The 17,572-nt window shown below is 40.8% G+C and overlaps 2 protein-coding genes and 2 non-coding genes across 10 annotated transcripts in view; 2 read left to right on the top strand and 2 right to left on the bottom strand.

Annotated features, from left to right (window-relative positions):
• Window positions 1-17,572, top strand: part of HERC3 (HECT and RLD domain containing E3 ubiquitin protein ligase 3) — a 128,022-nt gene that overhangs the window by 106,676 nt on the left and 3,774 nt on the right. For 6 of the 7 annotated variants that reach the window (XM_028117808.2, XM_028117805.2, XM_028117810.2 and 3 more), the window contains one exon: window positions 17,183-17,366. In XM_028117808.2, coding sequence (XP_027973609.1) covers window positions 17,183-17,366 — 184 coding nt within the window. The other variant, XM_088021110.1, reaches the window with a different exon arrangement.
• Window positions 410-2,355, bottom strand: NAP1L5 (nucleosome assembly protein 1 like 5). The gene has a single exon (XM_028117812.2). The coding sequence runs from the start codon at window positions 2,281-2,283 to the stop codon at window positions 1,687-1,689; it is 597 nt and encodes a 198-aa protein (XP_027973613.1). The 5' UTR covers window positions 2,284-2,355; the 3' UTR covers window positions 410-1,686.
• LOC114220152 (U6 spliceosomal RNA) lies at window positions 10,409-10,515 on the bottom strand. The gene has a single exon (XR_003611525.1). It is a non-coding gene; the product is annotated as a U6 spliceosomal RNA (small nuclear RNA).
• LOC114220154 (small nucleolar RNA SNORD21) lies at window positions 16,000-16,095 on the top strand. Its single transcript, XR_003611527.2, has one exon. It is a non-coding gene; the product is annotated as a small nucleolar RNA SNORD21 (small nucleolar RNA).

Below are 17,572 nucleotides of genomic sequence, written 5' to 3'. Positions count from 1 at the left end.
TTGTCTAAATTAAAGGCCACATTCTTCTCTGATGAGGAATGATAAACCTAAGAATATAATGATGTCTCTTTTTTCCCCCTTTTGTACCTGGGGAGGGAAGAACGATTGAATTTCCAATCAGTGTCTTTATCTTTCATGTAATAATAAAAAAATAATAAATAATAGCTGTAATTTCTTGAGCACTGAGTATGTGTCAGACACTATCCTACAGACTTTGTGTATTAACTGACTTATTCTCCATAATTGTGAGGAAGGGGCTGTTACTATCCCCTTTTATAGGAGAAACTGAAATAGATCAACTGAATTGCCTAAGGTTCATTGCTTATAGGAGGCAGAGCTGGGATTTGATTGCAGGCAGGCAGAGTATTTGAGTCCTTTTGTTTTTTGAAAATACTGTTTTATTAATACTACAGTGGTAAACAACTTTATGCTTATGTTTCTTTATAGATCACTGAGTCACACAAAATTCAAAACCCACAAAGAAGCTAAGAGTCTTTACATTTAATGTGTCCTTCCTGAAAATCCTTAACTGTATACAGTCTGTCCTCAAGCAGTAAAATTTGAATATGCACCATTTTTTATTAATATGTCACATTTACATAGCAAAATAATGAAGGCACAGCTAATACAAGCAAACTGAAACCCTTCTACTTCTGAGCTGGGGGTGGGGACACACACTTGGATTGGTTCTTCAAGTATTTATTTTTTCCAAACATTAGCTTCATTGAAGAGTTCTGATAATTTTCACAGCTACATTCTAAAAGCTACATGACAAAAAAGACTTCACAAGGATCAAACTACATAACACTGAATACACATGCTTTACGGGATTTGCTACATTCTACGAATCTTTTCAAGTAAATTAATATTTCTAGAATGCTAGGTAAAGGGATTTAATACTTAAACATTTGGGGTTTTTTTTTTTACACCTTTGTAAATAGACACTACCAAGAAAACACATAAACATGAGACTGTAAATAATGAACACATATGTTGACAATATTATACAGGTTATACACCCTCCTTCTCAGAACCATGTTGCTTGTCTAAATTCAAACATTTAGAACATTCTTTAGAATCTGAAGTGGCAGTTTTCCAGGTCTCATTAAACAGTACTGTCATGATCTCCATCATAGGCTTCCATGATTCCATCACTCTTCTCTGAAGTGTAAAGCTGATGTGTGGGTTACAAAAGCAAAGTCTTAAAGATGAGATTCTTCTGGGTTCTGTTTTTTCTGCACTGGAAAATGTCCGGACTAAAGAAACTGAAGAATTAAGCATTGAGAACATGTTCAGTCTTGGTCTGGGTGTTCCGTGTGTAGTGTGATGACAGTGGAATGAATAGATTTCAAAGTGACATTCTTTACTTCACATCTACTTGACACCCTTAATAAGCCTCAACTGCAGTCTGTGCAGAAGAGATCATGAAAAAAATCATTTTAAATTTAACTTGTTTTCTTCAACACCTTTTGATATATTTATTGTGTTCAAAATGAAAAATTTGAAATGGGCTGGCCAGGATCTGATTGCTTCAATTTAATATAATTTTAGGTAGGAATGTCAGAATTGATTCACATTGTATTTTGGTCCCAAACCTGAGCCTTATTTTTAAGTCCACCAATACTGAAAAAAAAAAATAGGGATTTTGTTTTCGTCGTCATTCTCCTGTTCAATCTCTGCCCCCGCTTATTTCTTGGCGTCATCAGACACCGCAGAGTGGGGACCCTCGTCTTTGGCAGCCGCCGCCTCCGCAGCAGCCTCTGCCGCAGCTTCCTCCTCCTCCTCCTCCTCCTCTTCCCCCTCTTCCTCATCCTCGTACTCTTCCTCGTCGTCGTCGTCCTCCTCCCCCTCTAAGGTCCATGCACACCCCTCCATCTCACCGGTGAGCTCCTGGATCTTGGCAAGTAGGGGCTTGTAGATGTCGTTATACTTTTTTTCCAGAGCCTGAAATTCCTTATCAAATTTGGCTTCAATCTTATCGCATCGCTTCTGCAGCTTTTTGAGGGCCAGGACTCGGCATTTCACCGAATTAGGCAGGCTTTCAATAAAGTCATTTTTAGGCTTTGGTGCATTCTCTGCAGGGGTCTGGGGCTCCTCAGCCGTCTGACCAGCTGCGCTGTCGGAGTCACCAGCCGCGCTGTCAGAGTCTCCCCCCTGAGCACCGCCTTCCGCCATTACCTCCTCTGCCGCCGCCGCGGCAGCCTCTGCCGCTGCCGCCGCCGCTGCTGCCGCCGCCGCCGCCTGGCTTGGCTCCGCAGGCCCCTGGTTTTCCGAGTCAGCCATGTTACAGAAGACGCTGCAGAGGTCTAGGGTGGCTCCCGCAGAGACCTGCACCCGAGCTGCACTAGAGAGATCTTGCGGATGCGGCAAGTGGCGGTGACGTCGGCCGCGGCAGTGACGTCGGCCGCGGCCCCGCCCTTTTATCGCCAGCCCTTGACTGGCTGTCTACCATCAGCTGACGGCCTTGCCCCCCAGACTGCGCCAGCCTCCCCCTGTTGCTACCCTGCTGTCTCCCCAGCACTGCAGCTGACGTCAAAAGCCGTCTCCTAGATACCCTGCCCCCCGCTCGCCCACTTACCTGCCCCCTGTAAAGCTGGGCTGGGAATGGCAGCAGGTGCCCAAGGCCCCTTTTTAGGAACTGCTTGGATGGCCTCAGCCTTTTTCAGTTTGCTCCTCTATCCCACTCAGGCCCTTCTGTACAACTGTCAGTACGTCTGTCTTGGTCTTTGTCTGCATGACCCACAGCTGGCGTTGGCCCGGTATTGCTGCTTTACTCTTGTGGGGTTGGCTCTGATCACCTCTAAGATTCCTGCGAGTTCCTTTCCTAGAAAACAAAGGCAGGGCAGAGCTGATTCTCTTGTACCGTTTTGGGGACCTGGGTGCGTGTGTGTGGGGAGGGCCGTCGGTACGTCCGTATGCCCACGCAACAGCCCTACTTGGTCATTCCTCAGCCTCGCGGCATATATATCGGTGGCAAGGTCCTTTTGCAAGGAGGACCTTGGGAACAGTTTTGGAGCCATTTGGATCGGGAATCTCGGGGCCTTTGGTATTCTGGAGTGTGTTCTAGAAGTTCCCTCGGAATCTTTGGCCTGCAGGCAGGAATAAAGCTGGAGAAAGGCCAAAGAAAAGCAAGGCCTTCTAACGCCTGGGGCCCAGGGCAAGGGCTGCCGCGTCTTACCGTCTTATCCACGTTAAAGCATGTGTTAAGTACCACTCTTCGCTGGGGACACACAGACACACCCGTGTGCTCACAGACGCAGTCCCCCAAGGCGCTCCACAGTTCAGCGCCTGCTTTGTGGTCTTGCTGGTGATTTGTATCTGAGAACATTAAAAAAAAGGAGCGGAATCTCCTCCTCTAAAAGCAAAGTGAGTAGTCATTTTATTTTACTCCCTTACCTTGCTTTTAAGACCCAACGATAGCTTCTTGAATAAGGATGAGGGCACATATTTTACCTATGGAAGAAGACAAATGATCCTTCCGGGGATTTCTTAGGAATGTTTTCAAATTCAGCATTATTGATTTAAATGTTTTTCTTTCACTGTATTGGGACTTGCTGAAGCTTTTCCATCAAGCATATGAATGTTAGGAAATTACTTCCCAAAGTACATTTGGTGTTATCTTATGGTTTTTATGAATTAAATTAGTTAATAATATGTAAAGCACTTAGTGCTGACACATAGCAAGCACTTGATGCGTTTTAGTGTTTTTTAAAACAAGATAATTGCATTCATTAATATGCAAAGATAACCTACAATAGTCCCTTTTAAAAGAACATTTTTGTGCCCTTCCCCAAAGAAAGGAACAATTTACAGAAAGCCCAATATAGTCCCATTAGCAAACATTCTAGGTTTTTTGTTCATGTATTTGTGATTCTTGTTGTCTATTTTACTTTCTTAATTCTGCTCCAGATAATTTACTTTCCCTTTTCTGTTACCATTTGTAGTGACTGGGTTTTATTAAGGCTGATATTTCGGTTTTAGCTCTGATGGAATTTAATGTGATAATACGTCTATATTTAGTTGGCTGACCCTATACATATTTTTATATATCACCCGTTGTTAGAAGGTGGAGAGACAGTAGAGTATCCCCCAAACTGAGAAGGCCCTTTGAGATCAGCAGATGAAGCAGGCTACTCCAAACAGTTGACACAGAGTTTTATTCAGGACAATTTACTGATAGTGGGGATCAGGCGGAGGACAACCCATAGTAGTTGCAGAGTTACTCTCTGCAAAATCCAGACCTTAGTGCCCAGATTCTATAGAATGAGGAGACACACAGAAGGGCATGGTAGTGAGATGGAAGGGTTTGCATACACCTCAAAGGGCTTGCATGCACCTAAGTGATAGCTAACCTTTAATTCGATCTTGTGATACCACCTGTGCATCAGGAAGGGGGAAGACCATGTTAGCCATAACAGATTCATGGGAGGCCAGAGCGGGCCTCCTCCATCTGGGCCTTGGTGGGGGATTCTAGGGTATGTATATTCATTTCCAAGGGGCCTGAAACATGGAGCCCCAAGAGTGGTCACTGAGCAAACGTGAATCAGACGGAAGGCCCAAGCTGAGTCCGCATTGTTAGCACTCCTAGGCCGTATAGGCCACTTGTCCTCTCTTGGTGCTTGCAGGTACCTTGAGGTTAGGAATGCTTTTTCACATTTTAAAGATAAGGAACGTAGAAGCAGAAAAATAAAGTGAAATAAATATTTTGTTACTATATGTATTACTTGATTGGCAGAATCAGAGGCAGAAACCGGGCCTTCTAATGCCCTTTAGTGTAGAAGTTGTGACAGCCCAAATTTTAATAAAATCCACTTGACCTACTTGACTTGCTTGAAACAAATAGGATGTGTTCATCTTTCAGGGTTCTTATGTTGCTGTCTTAAAAAAAATCTTAAAATTTAGTGTTATGCTAGATTACTTTTTTCAAAAAAGGTCTGTTCTATTGAGATAGAATTCACATATAATAAATAGATATATTTTACTTTTACTTTAAGTATATTAATTGATGTTTAGGGCGCCTGGGTGGCTCAGTTGGTTAAGCGACTGCCTTCGGCTCAGGTCATGATCCTGGAGTCCCGGGATCGAGTCCTGCATCGGGCTCCCTGCTCGGCGGGGAGTCTGCTTCTCCCTCTGACCCAACCCCCTCTCATGCTCTTTCTCTCTTTCATTCTCTCTCTCAAATAAATAAATAAAATCTTAAAAAAAAAAGTATATTAATTGATGTTTAATAAAATTCACTTTGCTTTGGCAGATACAGTCATGTAAACACTACGCCAATCGAGATATAGAACAGTAACATCATCCCAAAAAACCCCTTCACAGTCCTTCCCTTACTGTCAGCCCTGGTGATCACTGATCCATCTCTAAAATTGTTTTTTTTCCAGAATGTCCTATAAACAGAAGAATATGTGTGTGGACTTTTGAGTCTAGCCTTTTTCACTCAGCATAATGCATTTAGGTTCATCCATGATGTTGTGTACATTAGTAGTTTGTTCCTTTTTATTGCTGAGTAAAATTCCCATTGGGTTGTTTCTGATTTTTTGTGATTACAAAAAATGCTGCAGTGAACCTAAGTTTTTATTTCTCTTGGATACATACCTAGAAGTAGAACTGTTTGGTCATATGGCAAATGTATATTTAACTTTTTAAGAAAGTTCCACAGTTTTCCAAAGTGACTATACCATTTTGTTTTCACACCAGCAATGTATGAGTTACAGTTACTCTACATCTTCAACAGCGTTTGGTATCATCGGGCTTTTCCCCCCAATCTAATAGCTGTGTATGGTATCCTTAATGGCTAATGGGTGTAGAGTGTCTTCCAATGTATGTATGTGTCATTCATAGATCTTCTTTGATGAAATGTCAGTTTATATCTTTTGCCCATTTTCTGAATTTTTTGTTTTTTTATTTTTAAGTGGTTTTATATATTCTAGATTACAAGTCCTTGTGAAATACTTTCTTCCAGTCCTGGCTTGTCTTTTTCTTCAAAAAACAGAAATTTAAAATTTTGATAATTTCTTTTTCTTTTATGGATTGGGTTTTGGTGTCATGTTTAAGAGATCTTTGCCAAATCCAAGGCCTTAAAGATTTGTTCCTGTATTTTGTTTTCTTTCTTTTCTTTTTTAATTTAAATTCAGTTAATTAACATGTAATGTATTTTTAGTTTCAGAGGTAGAGTTCAGTGATTCATCAGTTGCATATAACACCCAGTGTTCACATCACGTGCCCTCATTAATGTCCATCACCCAGTTACCCCATCCCCCCACCCCCTTCCCCTCCAGCAACTCTCAGTTTCCTATGATTAAGAGTCTCTTATGGTTTGTCTCCCTCTCTGATTACATCTTGTTTTATTTTATTTTTCCCTCCCTTCCTCTGTGCTCCTCTGTTTTGTTTCTTAAATTCCACATATGAGTGAAATCATATGATAATTGTCTTTCTCTGACTGACTTATTTCACTTAGGATAACACCCTCTAGTTCCATCCAGGTCGTTGCGAATGGCAAGATTTCGTTTTCTTGATGGCTGAGTAATACTCCATTGTATATATATATACCACATCTTCTTTATCCATCCAAACGTCGACAGACATAATAGGCTCTTTCCATAGTTTGGGTATTGTGGACATTGCTGCTATAAACACTGGGGTTCAGGTGCCTCTTCGGATCACTGCATTTGTATCTTTGGGCTATATACCTTGTATGGCAATTAAAGGATCATAGGGTAGCTCTATTTTTAACTTTTTGAGGAACCTCCATAGTGTTTTCCAGAGTGGCTGCACCAGCTTGCATTCCCACCAACGGTGTAGAAGGGTTCCCCTTTCTCCACATCCCCGCCAACATCTGTTGTTTCCTGACTTGTTAATTTTAGCCATTCTGATGGGTGTGAGGTGGTATCTCATTGAGGTTTTGATTTGGATTTCCCTGATGCCAAGTAGTGTTGAGCATTTTTTCATGTGTCTGTTGGCCATTTGTATGTCTTCTTTGCAGAAATGTCTGTTCATGTCTTTTGCTCATTTCTTGATTGGATTATTTGTCCTTGGGTGTTGAGTTTGATAAGTTCTCTATAGATTTTGGGTACTGGCCCTCTATCTGATAAAACATTTGCAAAAATCTTCTCCCCTTCTGTCAGTTGTCTTTTGGTTTTGTCAACTGTTTCCTTTGCTGTACAGAAGCTTTTTATCTTGATGAAGTCCCAATAGTTCATTTTTGCTTTTGTTTCCCTTGCCTTTGGTGATGTGTCTATCAAGAAGTTGCTGCAGCCAAGGTCAAAGATGATTGCTGCCTGTGTTCTCCTTTAGGATTTTGATGGATTCCTGTCTCACATTTAGGTCTTTCATCCATTTTGAATTTAATTTTGTGTGTGGGGTAAGAAAATGGTCCAGTTTCATTCTTCTGTATGTGGCTGTCCAATTTTCCCAACACCATTTGTTGAAGAGACTGTTTTCCATTGGATATTCCTTCCTGCTTTGTTGAAGATTAGTTGGCCACAGATTTGAGGGTCCATTTCTGGGTTATCTGTTCTGTTCCATTGATCTGTGTGTCTGTTTTTGTGCCAGTACCATACTGTCTTGATAATTACAGCTTTGTAATAGAGCTTGAAGTCAGGCATTGTGATGCCACCAGCTTTTTTTTTTTTTCTTTTTTAACATTCCTTTGGCTATTCGGGGTCTCTTCTGGTTCCAAACAAATTTTAGGATTATTTGTTCCAGCTCTAAGAAAAATGGTGATGGTATTTTGACAGGGATTGCATTGATCCTATAGATTGTTCTGGGAAGCATAGACATTTTAACGATACTTGTTCTTTCAATCCATGAGCATGGAACATTTTTCCATTTCTTTGTGTCTTTCTCAGTTTCTTTCATGAGTGTTTTATAATTTTTAGAGTACAGATGCTTTGCTTCTTGGTTAGGTTTATTTCTAGGTATCTAATGGTTTTTAGTGCAGTTGTAAATGGGGTCAATTCCTAAATTTTTCTTTCTTCTGTCTCATTGTTAGTGTATAGAAATGCAACTGATTTCTGTGCATTGATTTTGTATCCTGCCACTTTGCTGAATTCTGTATGAGTTCTAGCAATTTTGGGGTGGAGTCTTTTGGGTTTTCCACATAGAGTATCATGTCATCTGTGACAAGTGACAGTTTGACTTCTTCTTTGCCAGTTTGAATGCCTTTATTTCTTTTTGTTGTGTGATTGCTGAGGCTAGGCTTTCTAGTACTCTGTTGAACAACAGTGGTGATAGTAGACATCCCTGCCGTGTCCCTGACCTTAGGGGAAAAGCTCTCAGTTTTTCCCTGTTGAGAATGATATTTGCTGTGGGCTTTTCATATATGGCTTTTATTATATTGAGGTATGTTCCTTCTATCCCTACACTGTGCAGAGTTTTAATCAAGAAAGAGTGCTGTACTTTGTCAAATGCTTTTTCTGCATCTATTGAGAGGATCATATGGTTCTTTTTTAGATTTTATTTATTTGACAGAGCGAGACACAGCAAGAGAGGGAACACAAGCAGGGGGAGTGGGAGAGGGAGAAGCAGGCTTCCTGCCGAGCAGGGAGCCCAATGCAGGGCTCGATCCCAAGACCCTGGGATCATGACCTGAGCCGAAGGCAGACGCTTAACGACTCAGCCACCCAGGTGCCCCAGGATCATATGATTCTTGTCCTTTCTTTTATTAATGTGATGTGTCACATTGATTAATTTGTGAATGTTGACTACCCTTGCAGCCCGGGAATAAATTCCACTTGGTCATGGTGAATAATCCTTTTCATGTGCTATTGGATCCTACTGGCTAGTATTTTGGTGAGATTTTTTTGCATCCTTGTTCATCAGGGATATTGCTCTGTAATTCTCCATTTTGGTGGGGTCTTTGTCTGGTTTTGGGATGAAGGTAATGCTGGCCTTATAGAAAGAGTTTGAAAGTTTTCCTTCCATTTCTATTTTTTGAAACAGCTTCAGAGAACAGGTATTAATTTTTCTTTAAATGTTTGGTAGAATTCCTCTGGGAAGCCATCTGGCCCTGGGCTGTTGTTTGTTGGAAGATTTTTGATTACTGCTTCAATTTCCTTAGTGGTTATGGGTCTGTTCAGGTTTTCTATTTTTGCCTGTTTCAATTTTGGTAGTTTATTCGTCTCTAAGAATGCATCCATTTCTTCCAGATTGCCTAATTGGTTGGCATATAGTTGCTCATAATATGTTCTTATAATTGTTTTTATTTCTTTGATGTTGGTTGTGAGCTCTTCTCTTTCATTCATGATTTTATTTATTTGGGTCCTTTCTCTTTTCTTTTTGATAAATCTGGCTAGAGGTTTATCAGTCTTACTAGTTCTTTCAAAGAACCAGCTCCTAGTTTTGTTGATCTGTTCTACTGTTCTTTTGGTTTCTATTTCATTGATTTCTGCTCTAATCTTTATTAATTCTCATCTCCTGCATGGTTTAGGCTTTATTTGCTGTTCTTTCTCCAGCTCCTGTTGGTGTATGGTTGGGTTGTATATTTGAGACTTTTCTTCTTTCTTGAGAAAGACTTGTATTGCTATGTATTTCCCTCTTAGGGCCACCTTTGCTGCATCCCAATGGTTTTGAACAGTTGTGTTTTAATTTTCATTTGTTTCTATGAATTTTTTAAATTCCTCTTTCATTTCTTGGTTGACCCATTCATTCTTTAGTAGGATGCTCTTTAGCCTCCAAGTATTTGAGTTCTTTCCAACTTTCCTCTGTGATTGAGTTCAAGTTTCAAAGCATTGTGGTCTGAAAATATGCAGGGAATGATCCCAGTCTTTTGGTACCAGTTGAGACTTGATTTGTGACCCATATGTGATCTGTTCTGGAGAATGTTCCATGTGCACTCGAGAAGAATGTGTATTCTGTTGCTTCAGGATGGAATGCTCTGAATATATCTGTGAAATCCATCTGGTCCAGTGTGTCATTCAAAGCCCTTGTTTCTTTGTTGATCTTATGCTTAGATGATCTGTTCATTGCAGTGAGTGGGGTGTTAAACGTTCCCTACTATTATTGTATTATTATTATTATTACTATTAATGTGTTTTTAAAATTTTGTTATTAATTGGTTTAGATAATTGGCTGCTCCCAAGTTAGGAGCATAAATATTTACAATTGTTAGATTTTCTTGTTTGATTTTAATTATATAGTATCCCTCTTCATCTCTTATTACAGTCTTTGGTTTAAAATCTAATTTGTCTGATATAAGGATTGCTACTCCAGCTTTCTTTTGATGTCCATTAGCATGATAAATGGTGCTCCACCCCCTCATTTCAATCTGGAGGTGTCTTTGGGTCTAAAATGAGTCTCTTATAGACAGAATATCAATGGGTCTTGCTTTTTTATCCAGTCTCTTACCCTGTATCTTTCGATTGGAGCATTTAGCGCATTTACAATCAATCAGAGTAACTATTGAAAGAAAAATATGGAATGCTTCACAAATTTCCCTGTCATCCTTGCACAGGGGCCATACTAATCTGCTCTGTATCATTCTGGTTTTAGTATCTGTGCTGCCGAAGTAAGCATGCTATGTTTTCTTCTAGAAGTTTTATAACTCCTTATTGAGTTAGCTTTTATAATGGTGTGAGGTATATGGATATATACCTTTTGCATATGGTATCGTGTTGATCCAGCACCGTTTATTGAAAACACTCTCTGTTGAATTGCAAAGTTGTTGAGAATTAATTGACCATATTTGTGTGGGGTTATTTCTGGGCTTTTTGATTCTTTTGCATTGATTTATATGTCTCTCCTTTCATCAACACTACAGTTGAAAACTGTAACTTTATAATAAGTCATGAAATTAGGTAATGTTCAGTTCTCTAACTTTGTTCTTTTTCAAAATTGTTTTGGCTCTTTTAGTTACTTTACTTTTCTATATTAATTTCAGAATCAGCTTAGCAAACTTTTTCAAAGACCCTTACTAGAGTTTGAATTCAGACTTTTAAAAACCATTGACAATGGATATAGTACTTGCTCTTTTAAATTTATATGTTTTAAAATGTCACTTCATTTAAAATGTCTCATTTTGCGGACTTTATGGACTCTAGTATATAATTGAGGCTGCAGTAACACAGAATTGTGAATAATGTAGATGAGCTATCATGTGAAACCTTGATCTCAGCATATTGTAATTTCTCATGTAGCTGTCACATTGGAAATGAAAGAATCAAGGCAGGGCAGAGGGAGGGCACTTAGGTGAGGTGGTTGGAAGCACATTCAGACATCTGGCTTCAAGTTCTGTCCCTGCCCATGTACTAGCTGTTTGTCTTGGATTTAGTTCTGAAATTGGAATAATGACAATTTATTTGAGAACTTTTGACACTGGAAAGTAATTGAAAATTTATCTCTGCAATCTCAAAAAACTGTTGTTTTAAAATGTGTGTGTATTTATTTTTATTGGGACATAATTTTCATACCATTCACTCAAAGGGTAGTTTTGAATATTTACCGATGTAGTGTGTATCTAAGAATTTATTGCTGTGACTAGCACCTATACACTTTATAACTGTTAATGATCATTATAAAAGAATGTGTTTGAGCAATACTAATTGACATACAGAGATTAGAGTCTCTGTATGAGTTTGCTAGGGTTGCTATCACAATGTACCACACACTAAGCGGCTTAACGATTTATTGTCTCAGTTTAAGAACAAAGTGATGGCAAGGTTGATTCCTTCTGAGGCTTCTCTCCTTGGCTTGCAGATGGCCATCTTCTCCTTTTGTCTCTTCCCATTGTCTTCCCTCTGTGCATGTTTCTGTGTCCAAATTTTCCCTTCTTATAAGGACACCAGTCATGTTGGATTAGGGCTCAGCTTGATGATCTGATTTTAACTTGATTACCTCTGTAAAGATCCTATATCTAAATAAAGTCGCCTTCAGGGCGCCTGGGTGGCTCAGTTGGTTAAGTGACTGCCTTTGGCTCAGGTCATGATCCTGGAGTCCCGGGATCGAGTCCCACATCGGGCTCCCTGCTCAGCAGGGAGTCTGCTTCTCCCTCTGACCCTCTTCCCTCTCGTGCTCTCTATCTCTCATTCTCTCTCTCTCAAATAAATAAAATCTTTAAAAAAAATAAGGTCGCCTTCTGAGGCACTGGGGGTTAGAACTTCAATATATCAATTTTAAGGGGACACAGTCCAACTCATAACACTCCATCCTCCAGTCTCCAAAAGTCATGTCCTTCTCACCTATAAAATACATTCACCCAACATCCCCCAAAGTCTTAACCCATTCCAGCATCAACTCTAAGTCCAAAGGCTCATTCATGATGGTTAATTTTAAGTGTCAACTTGGCTGGGTTATGGGGTAGCTAGATATTTGGTCATATGTCTGTTAGGGTGTCTCTGGATGAGGTTAACATTTGAATGGGAAATTGAGTAAAGCAGATTGCTGTCCCTGATGTGCGTGGGTCTCATCAGTTAAAAGCCTGAACAGAACAGAAAGGCTGAGTAAGAGGTACTCTGCCTGCCTGACTGCCTTTGAGCTGAGACATCAGTTTTTTCCTGCCTACAGACTGAAGCATCAGCCCTTCCTGAGTCTCATGCCTGTTGCCTTTGGACTAGTAGAACTACACCATTGGCTCTCCTGAGTCTGCAGCTTGCTGACTGCAGTTATTGGGGCTTGTCTGCCTACATTTATATACATGTATGTGCACCCCCCCACACACACACAACCCTACTGGTTCTGTTTCTCTGGAGAATCTTGGCTAATATATCCTGTAAATATCATCTGAATCAGGTATGGGTGAGACTCAGAGTTTGATTAATCTTGAGGTAAAATTCTTCCACAGCTGTGAAGCCAGACAAGTTATCTGCTTTCAAATACGATCATGGGCACGGGCATAGGATGGACATTTCCATTGTAAAAGGGAGACATCAGGAGAAAAGAGGTCATAGGTCCCAAGCAAGTCTTTAACCTAGCAGGGAAAATTTCACTGGATTTTGAGGTTCAGAGAATAATCCTCTTGGGGTCTAGGCTGTGTCCTCTGGCCCACAGGGGTGGTGGCCCTACTCCAGGGCCAGGAACTTACTGGCCCTGGTTCCTCAACCTGTGCCCATGGTGGCAGGGATAAGCTCACTGGACTCTGATCTGCCTTCGGGGTCATTTTTCCCTTTTCTTAAAAGATAACACCTGTTTACAGCCAGTTGGTTCTGTAGGCTCATTTCATACCAGTAGAATCCCAGAAATCCAATAGCCTTCCTTTGTTTTATCCAGCTCCGCCTCTTTGGTGCAAACTGGCAGTTTCTATTCTAGAATTTTTTTTTTTTTAAACTTTGTTGGCTTTCCAGGCATTTCATGGGGGTCCAAGTCATTAGACAAGAGGGTTCTCCACAGATCTTTCCTGGATAACCACATTTCTATTCCTAGCTTCTGCTGAGATGATTGATAGGATTCATGAATTCACGTGCTTGATCTCTTCAGCAAACCATTTTTCAGCCATACCCTTGGCCCTGTTTCCAGAGGGTGTTATCTGGGTAGGCTAAGACTTTTCCAAACCTTGAAGTTCTAATTCCTTTCTGCTTAACAATTCCTCCTTCAATTTATCCCTTTCCTCTTTCATTTTACTATGAGCTGTATGAAGAAACCAGACCACACCTTCAGTACTTTGCTAGGAAATCTCCTGAGCTGAATATCCAAGTTTATCACTTACAAGTTCTCCAAAGCACTAGAACACAATTTGGCCAAGTTCTTTGCCACTTTATAACAAGAGTTCCTTTCCTCTAATTTCCAATAAATAACATGTTCCCCATTTCCATCTGCGACTTCACCAGAAGCATTTTAATATTCAAATTTCTTGCCAAATTCTGTTCATGATGTATGTTTATTTTCTGACAACACAAGCTTTCTCTACAGCTCTCTTCTTTTCGTTCTGAGCCTTCATCAGGATCTCCTTTGCTGTTTCTATTAACTGTCTCTTTAAGACAGTATAGGCTTTTTCTATCAACTGCCTCAGAACTCTGGCAGTCTCTACCTGTTACCCAATTCCACAGTCATTCCACAGTTACAGGTAGTTGCTATTATAGTACCCCACTTTCTGGTACCAAAATCTGTATTAGGCTTCTCCAGAGAAACAGAGCCAGTAGGAGATGTATATGTGGAAGAATTTTACCTCAGGATTAATCAAATCCCGAGTCTCACCCATACCTAATTTAGATGTTGTTTACATGATATGTTAGTCAGGGTTCTCCAGAGAAACAGAACCAGTGGGGGGTGGTGTGTGCGTGTGCGCACACGTGTGCTCATGTACATAAATGCAAGCAGACAAGGCCCAGGATCTGCAGTCAGCAGGCTGCAGACCCAGGAGAGCCAATGGTTGTAGTTCTAGTGCAAAGGCTGAGACTGGGGAAGGGCTGATGCTTCTGTTACAGTCTGGAGGCAGGAAAATACTGATGGCCCAGCTCAAAGGCAACATATATGTGTGTATATACATACATATATAGAGAAAGAAAGAAAGACAGAAAGAGATACTAATCATTGGGTATCTGCTCACATGATTGTGAGGTTGCCAAGTTGGGAATCTTCAGGGCAGGCTGGCAGGCTGAAAATTCTGGCAGGAATGGATGTTGCAGTCTGGAGGCCAGATTCCTTCCTCTTTGTAGGATGTGGAGGACCTCAGGCTTTTAAGGCCTTTAACTGATTGGGTGAGGGCCACCCGCATTATGAAGACTAATCTGCTTTATTCAGAGTCTATGGATTGAAATATTAATCCTATCTAAAAAATACCTTCACAGTGCCATCTTGACTGGTGTTTGACTAAATAACTGGCTACCGTAGCCTAGCCAAGTCGACACATAAAATTAACCATCACTGTCTACAGTAAAAAATCATGCTGATGGTGCTTCTCTTAGGCGGTTGTACAAGGAAAACCCTCTTCGTTTTATCCAATGGGTTTTAGGAAAGTAGTACACTGAATGCAGTGTAAGAAACATCCAGCATCTGTGGTTAAGATGTACAATAATCTTTCTGTATTAGCGGCTTTTGTTTTAAAAACTCAACATTGGGGCGCCTGGGTGGCTCAGTCGTTGAGTGTCTACCTTTGGCTCAGGTCATGATCCCAGGGACCTGGGATCGAGCCCTGCATCGGGCTTCCTGCTCCGCGGGAAGCCTGCTTCTCCCTCTCCCACTCCCCCTGCTTGTGTTCCCTCTCTTGCTGTGTCTCTCTCTTACCCCATTTTAGAGATGAGAAAAGAAAGCCTTAGTAGTTAGCACAGGGGACATGGCAGAGCCTGCATTTGAATCCCTTCTGCTTTACTTCTCCACTGTATGACTGCCTGTTGGTTAGTTAGGGGTGAGATGGTGGTTGTGGAAGAAATGTTTGCTTGGAGGAGAGCCAAGACGTTCAAGGGGAGTTTTACGAAGTAGGATATTATGGTGAAGGATAGGTAGAAAGGATTTGTCTTCATAATGTCAGATTAATTTAATTTTTAGAAAAAAATTTAAAATACAGAAAAGTACAGACTAAAATGACAGACATCTTTGTATGTATGAACCAGAGTAAACAGTATTTGCTTCAGTTTTGTAATAAAAGAAAACAATGACCGAGATTCCTGTGCCTCCTCTTACCCCCTTCCCTCTCGTCCACCCTCCTCTCACCCAGGCGAAACACTGATGCATTCGATGCTTGTTCTTTCTTGTTTTTATACTTTTATAATGTGTATATTAAGACCAATTAATTAATGCTTTTATTTTTAAAAATTAACCCACATTTCTTACCTACACCACACATACAATTTCACTCATAATAAACAAAGTCTTATAGCCATAAGCCATTTAATAATCATTGCTAATATTTACAAAGCAGCCCTGGTTCTAAGAACTTTACATGTATTTACGCATTTAATTTTTGTAACAGTCCCATGGGTTATATATACTCTTATTTTTCCCATTTTACAGATGAAGGGATTGAGGCACAGAGAGCTTAAATAACTTACCCAAGTGTCAAAAGATGTAAGTAGCAGAGCCACTGCCTCTTATAGATAGCATTGTTATAAATGTTAAAAAAAAACACTGAATGAATGATGATACCTCACTAACTGAGCAGTCAGTAGTTGGTCCTTTGGTTGCATATGATGCAGTTAATTGATTCAAGATGGGACTGATGGCAGGAAAAGAAAAATGTAGAAAAACAACTTATGTAAATGCTGTCATAGTGTTATGTACTTAACAATCAAACACCTGGGTTTCACTCAAACACTGTTCTTGAGATTCTGTTTGTTTTGATAAATATGGGCCTAGTTAATTCCATTAAAATAATGTGCTTTATGGTTTCTGTCTTATGACCATACCATCTTCTTTTGGTCCATCCTCATATTAATGGATATTTAGTTTTGTGTCTTCCAATTCTCTATATTACAAGAAAATGCTGCAGTGAATATCTGTGTACTTGTCTTGTGCACTCAGGTGAGAGTCTGTCTGGGCCCACCCCCCTGGTAGGGGAGTAGCTCAGTTAAAGGGTATTTACATTTTCAGCTTTTCCAGGTATTGGCAACTAATTCTCCCAGATGTTACGTCTCAGTTCACAGTTGACATTCGCACTAGGGAGAGACCGAATGCATACAGACAATGGCCAGACCATGTGTAAAAATAGAACTCTGACCTGCAACCTGCAGACACCTGCCCAGGAAGCCAGCCCCTTATCTACAATAAGCAGCCCAGGAAGCCAGCTTGCTGTGAGTCAGACTTGCAGGAAGTCACTGTCTTAATTTGCATTTAACTGATTACTAATGAGATGGAGCCCATTGTATAACACAGTCCTTTCCAGAAAGGAGTTACGAAATTACCTTTTAGAATAGGCGAGGATTCCAATAGCACATGGTTTAACTTTACTCGTTTCTGAAAAGAAGGGAGGAAGCCTAGAATCGTTATCTTAGACTTTCTCTTTCAGCAGAAAAAGTCTGTATTTTTTCCCAAACTAAATTTTAAGGAGGACAGTAAGCAAGATGAAAAACTGGAGCTCCTCAGGTAAAATGAAGTCAGTAGTATGGTTCCATCTGCCTGGCCTCCCCCGCTTCCTGCCTGTCTTCCCTGCCCCTAGATCACCTGGAATGCTGGTGGAATCCTCGGGCTGGCTGATAGGCTCTGGGATGCATCCTGGTGTGAGAGTTTGACAGAATCCCATTTTTCATCTCTCTCCACCCAGAACCTCTACAAGACATGGGGCTGACTGTATTCTGTTTCTTTGGTCTTCTGGCAGGCAGGAGTTCGTGGATGCTTACGTGAATTACGTCTTCCAGATCTCAGTTCACGAATGGTATACAGCCTTCTCCAGTGGCTTCCTAAAGGTGTGTGGTGGCAAGGTGCTTGAGCTCTTCCAGCCTTCCGAACTGCGGGCTATGATGGTGGGGAACAGCAACTACAACTGGCAGGAACTGGAAGAGGTGAGCAGAGACGGGACTATCTTTCTCTCCATGGAAGCAGCCGTGGCCTGGCCAGGTGGGCCCAGGGCCTGGTCTCTTTCCAGGCGGTCTGTGGTTGAGGAGCAATTGGAAGCCTCCTTATCTCAGTGGTGATTTCTTACTCCCAACTGTAAACGTTGCACAAATGTATGTCCTCTATAATATTCTTCTTCTCTAAGATAGGTTTT

The sequence above is a fragment of the Eumetopias jubatus genome, unplaced genomic scaffold (genome assembly GCF_037043125.1).
Source record: "Eumetopias jubatus isolate StellerSeaLion01/CBP00866 unplaced genomic scaffold, mEumJub1_p1.0 scaffold_2, whole genome shotgun sequence".
NCBI classification, from domain to species: domain Eukaryota; kingdom Metazoa; phylum Chordata; class Mammalia; order Carnivora; family Otariidae; genus Eumetopias; species Eumetopias jubatus.
This window is presented reverse-complemented; position numbering and strand designations above follow the sequence as displayed.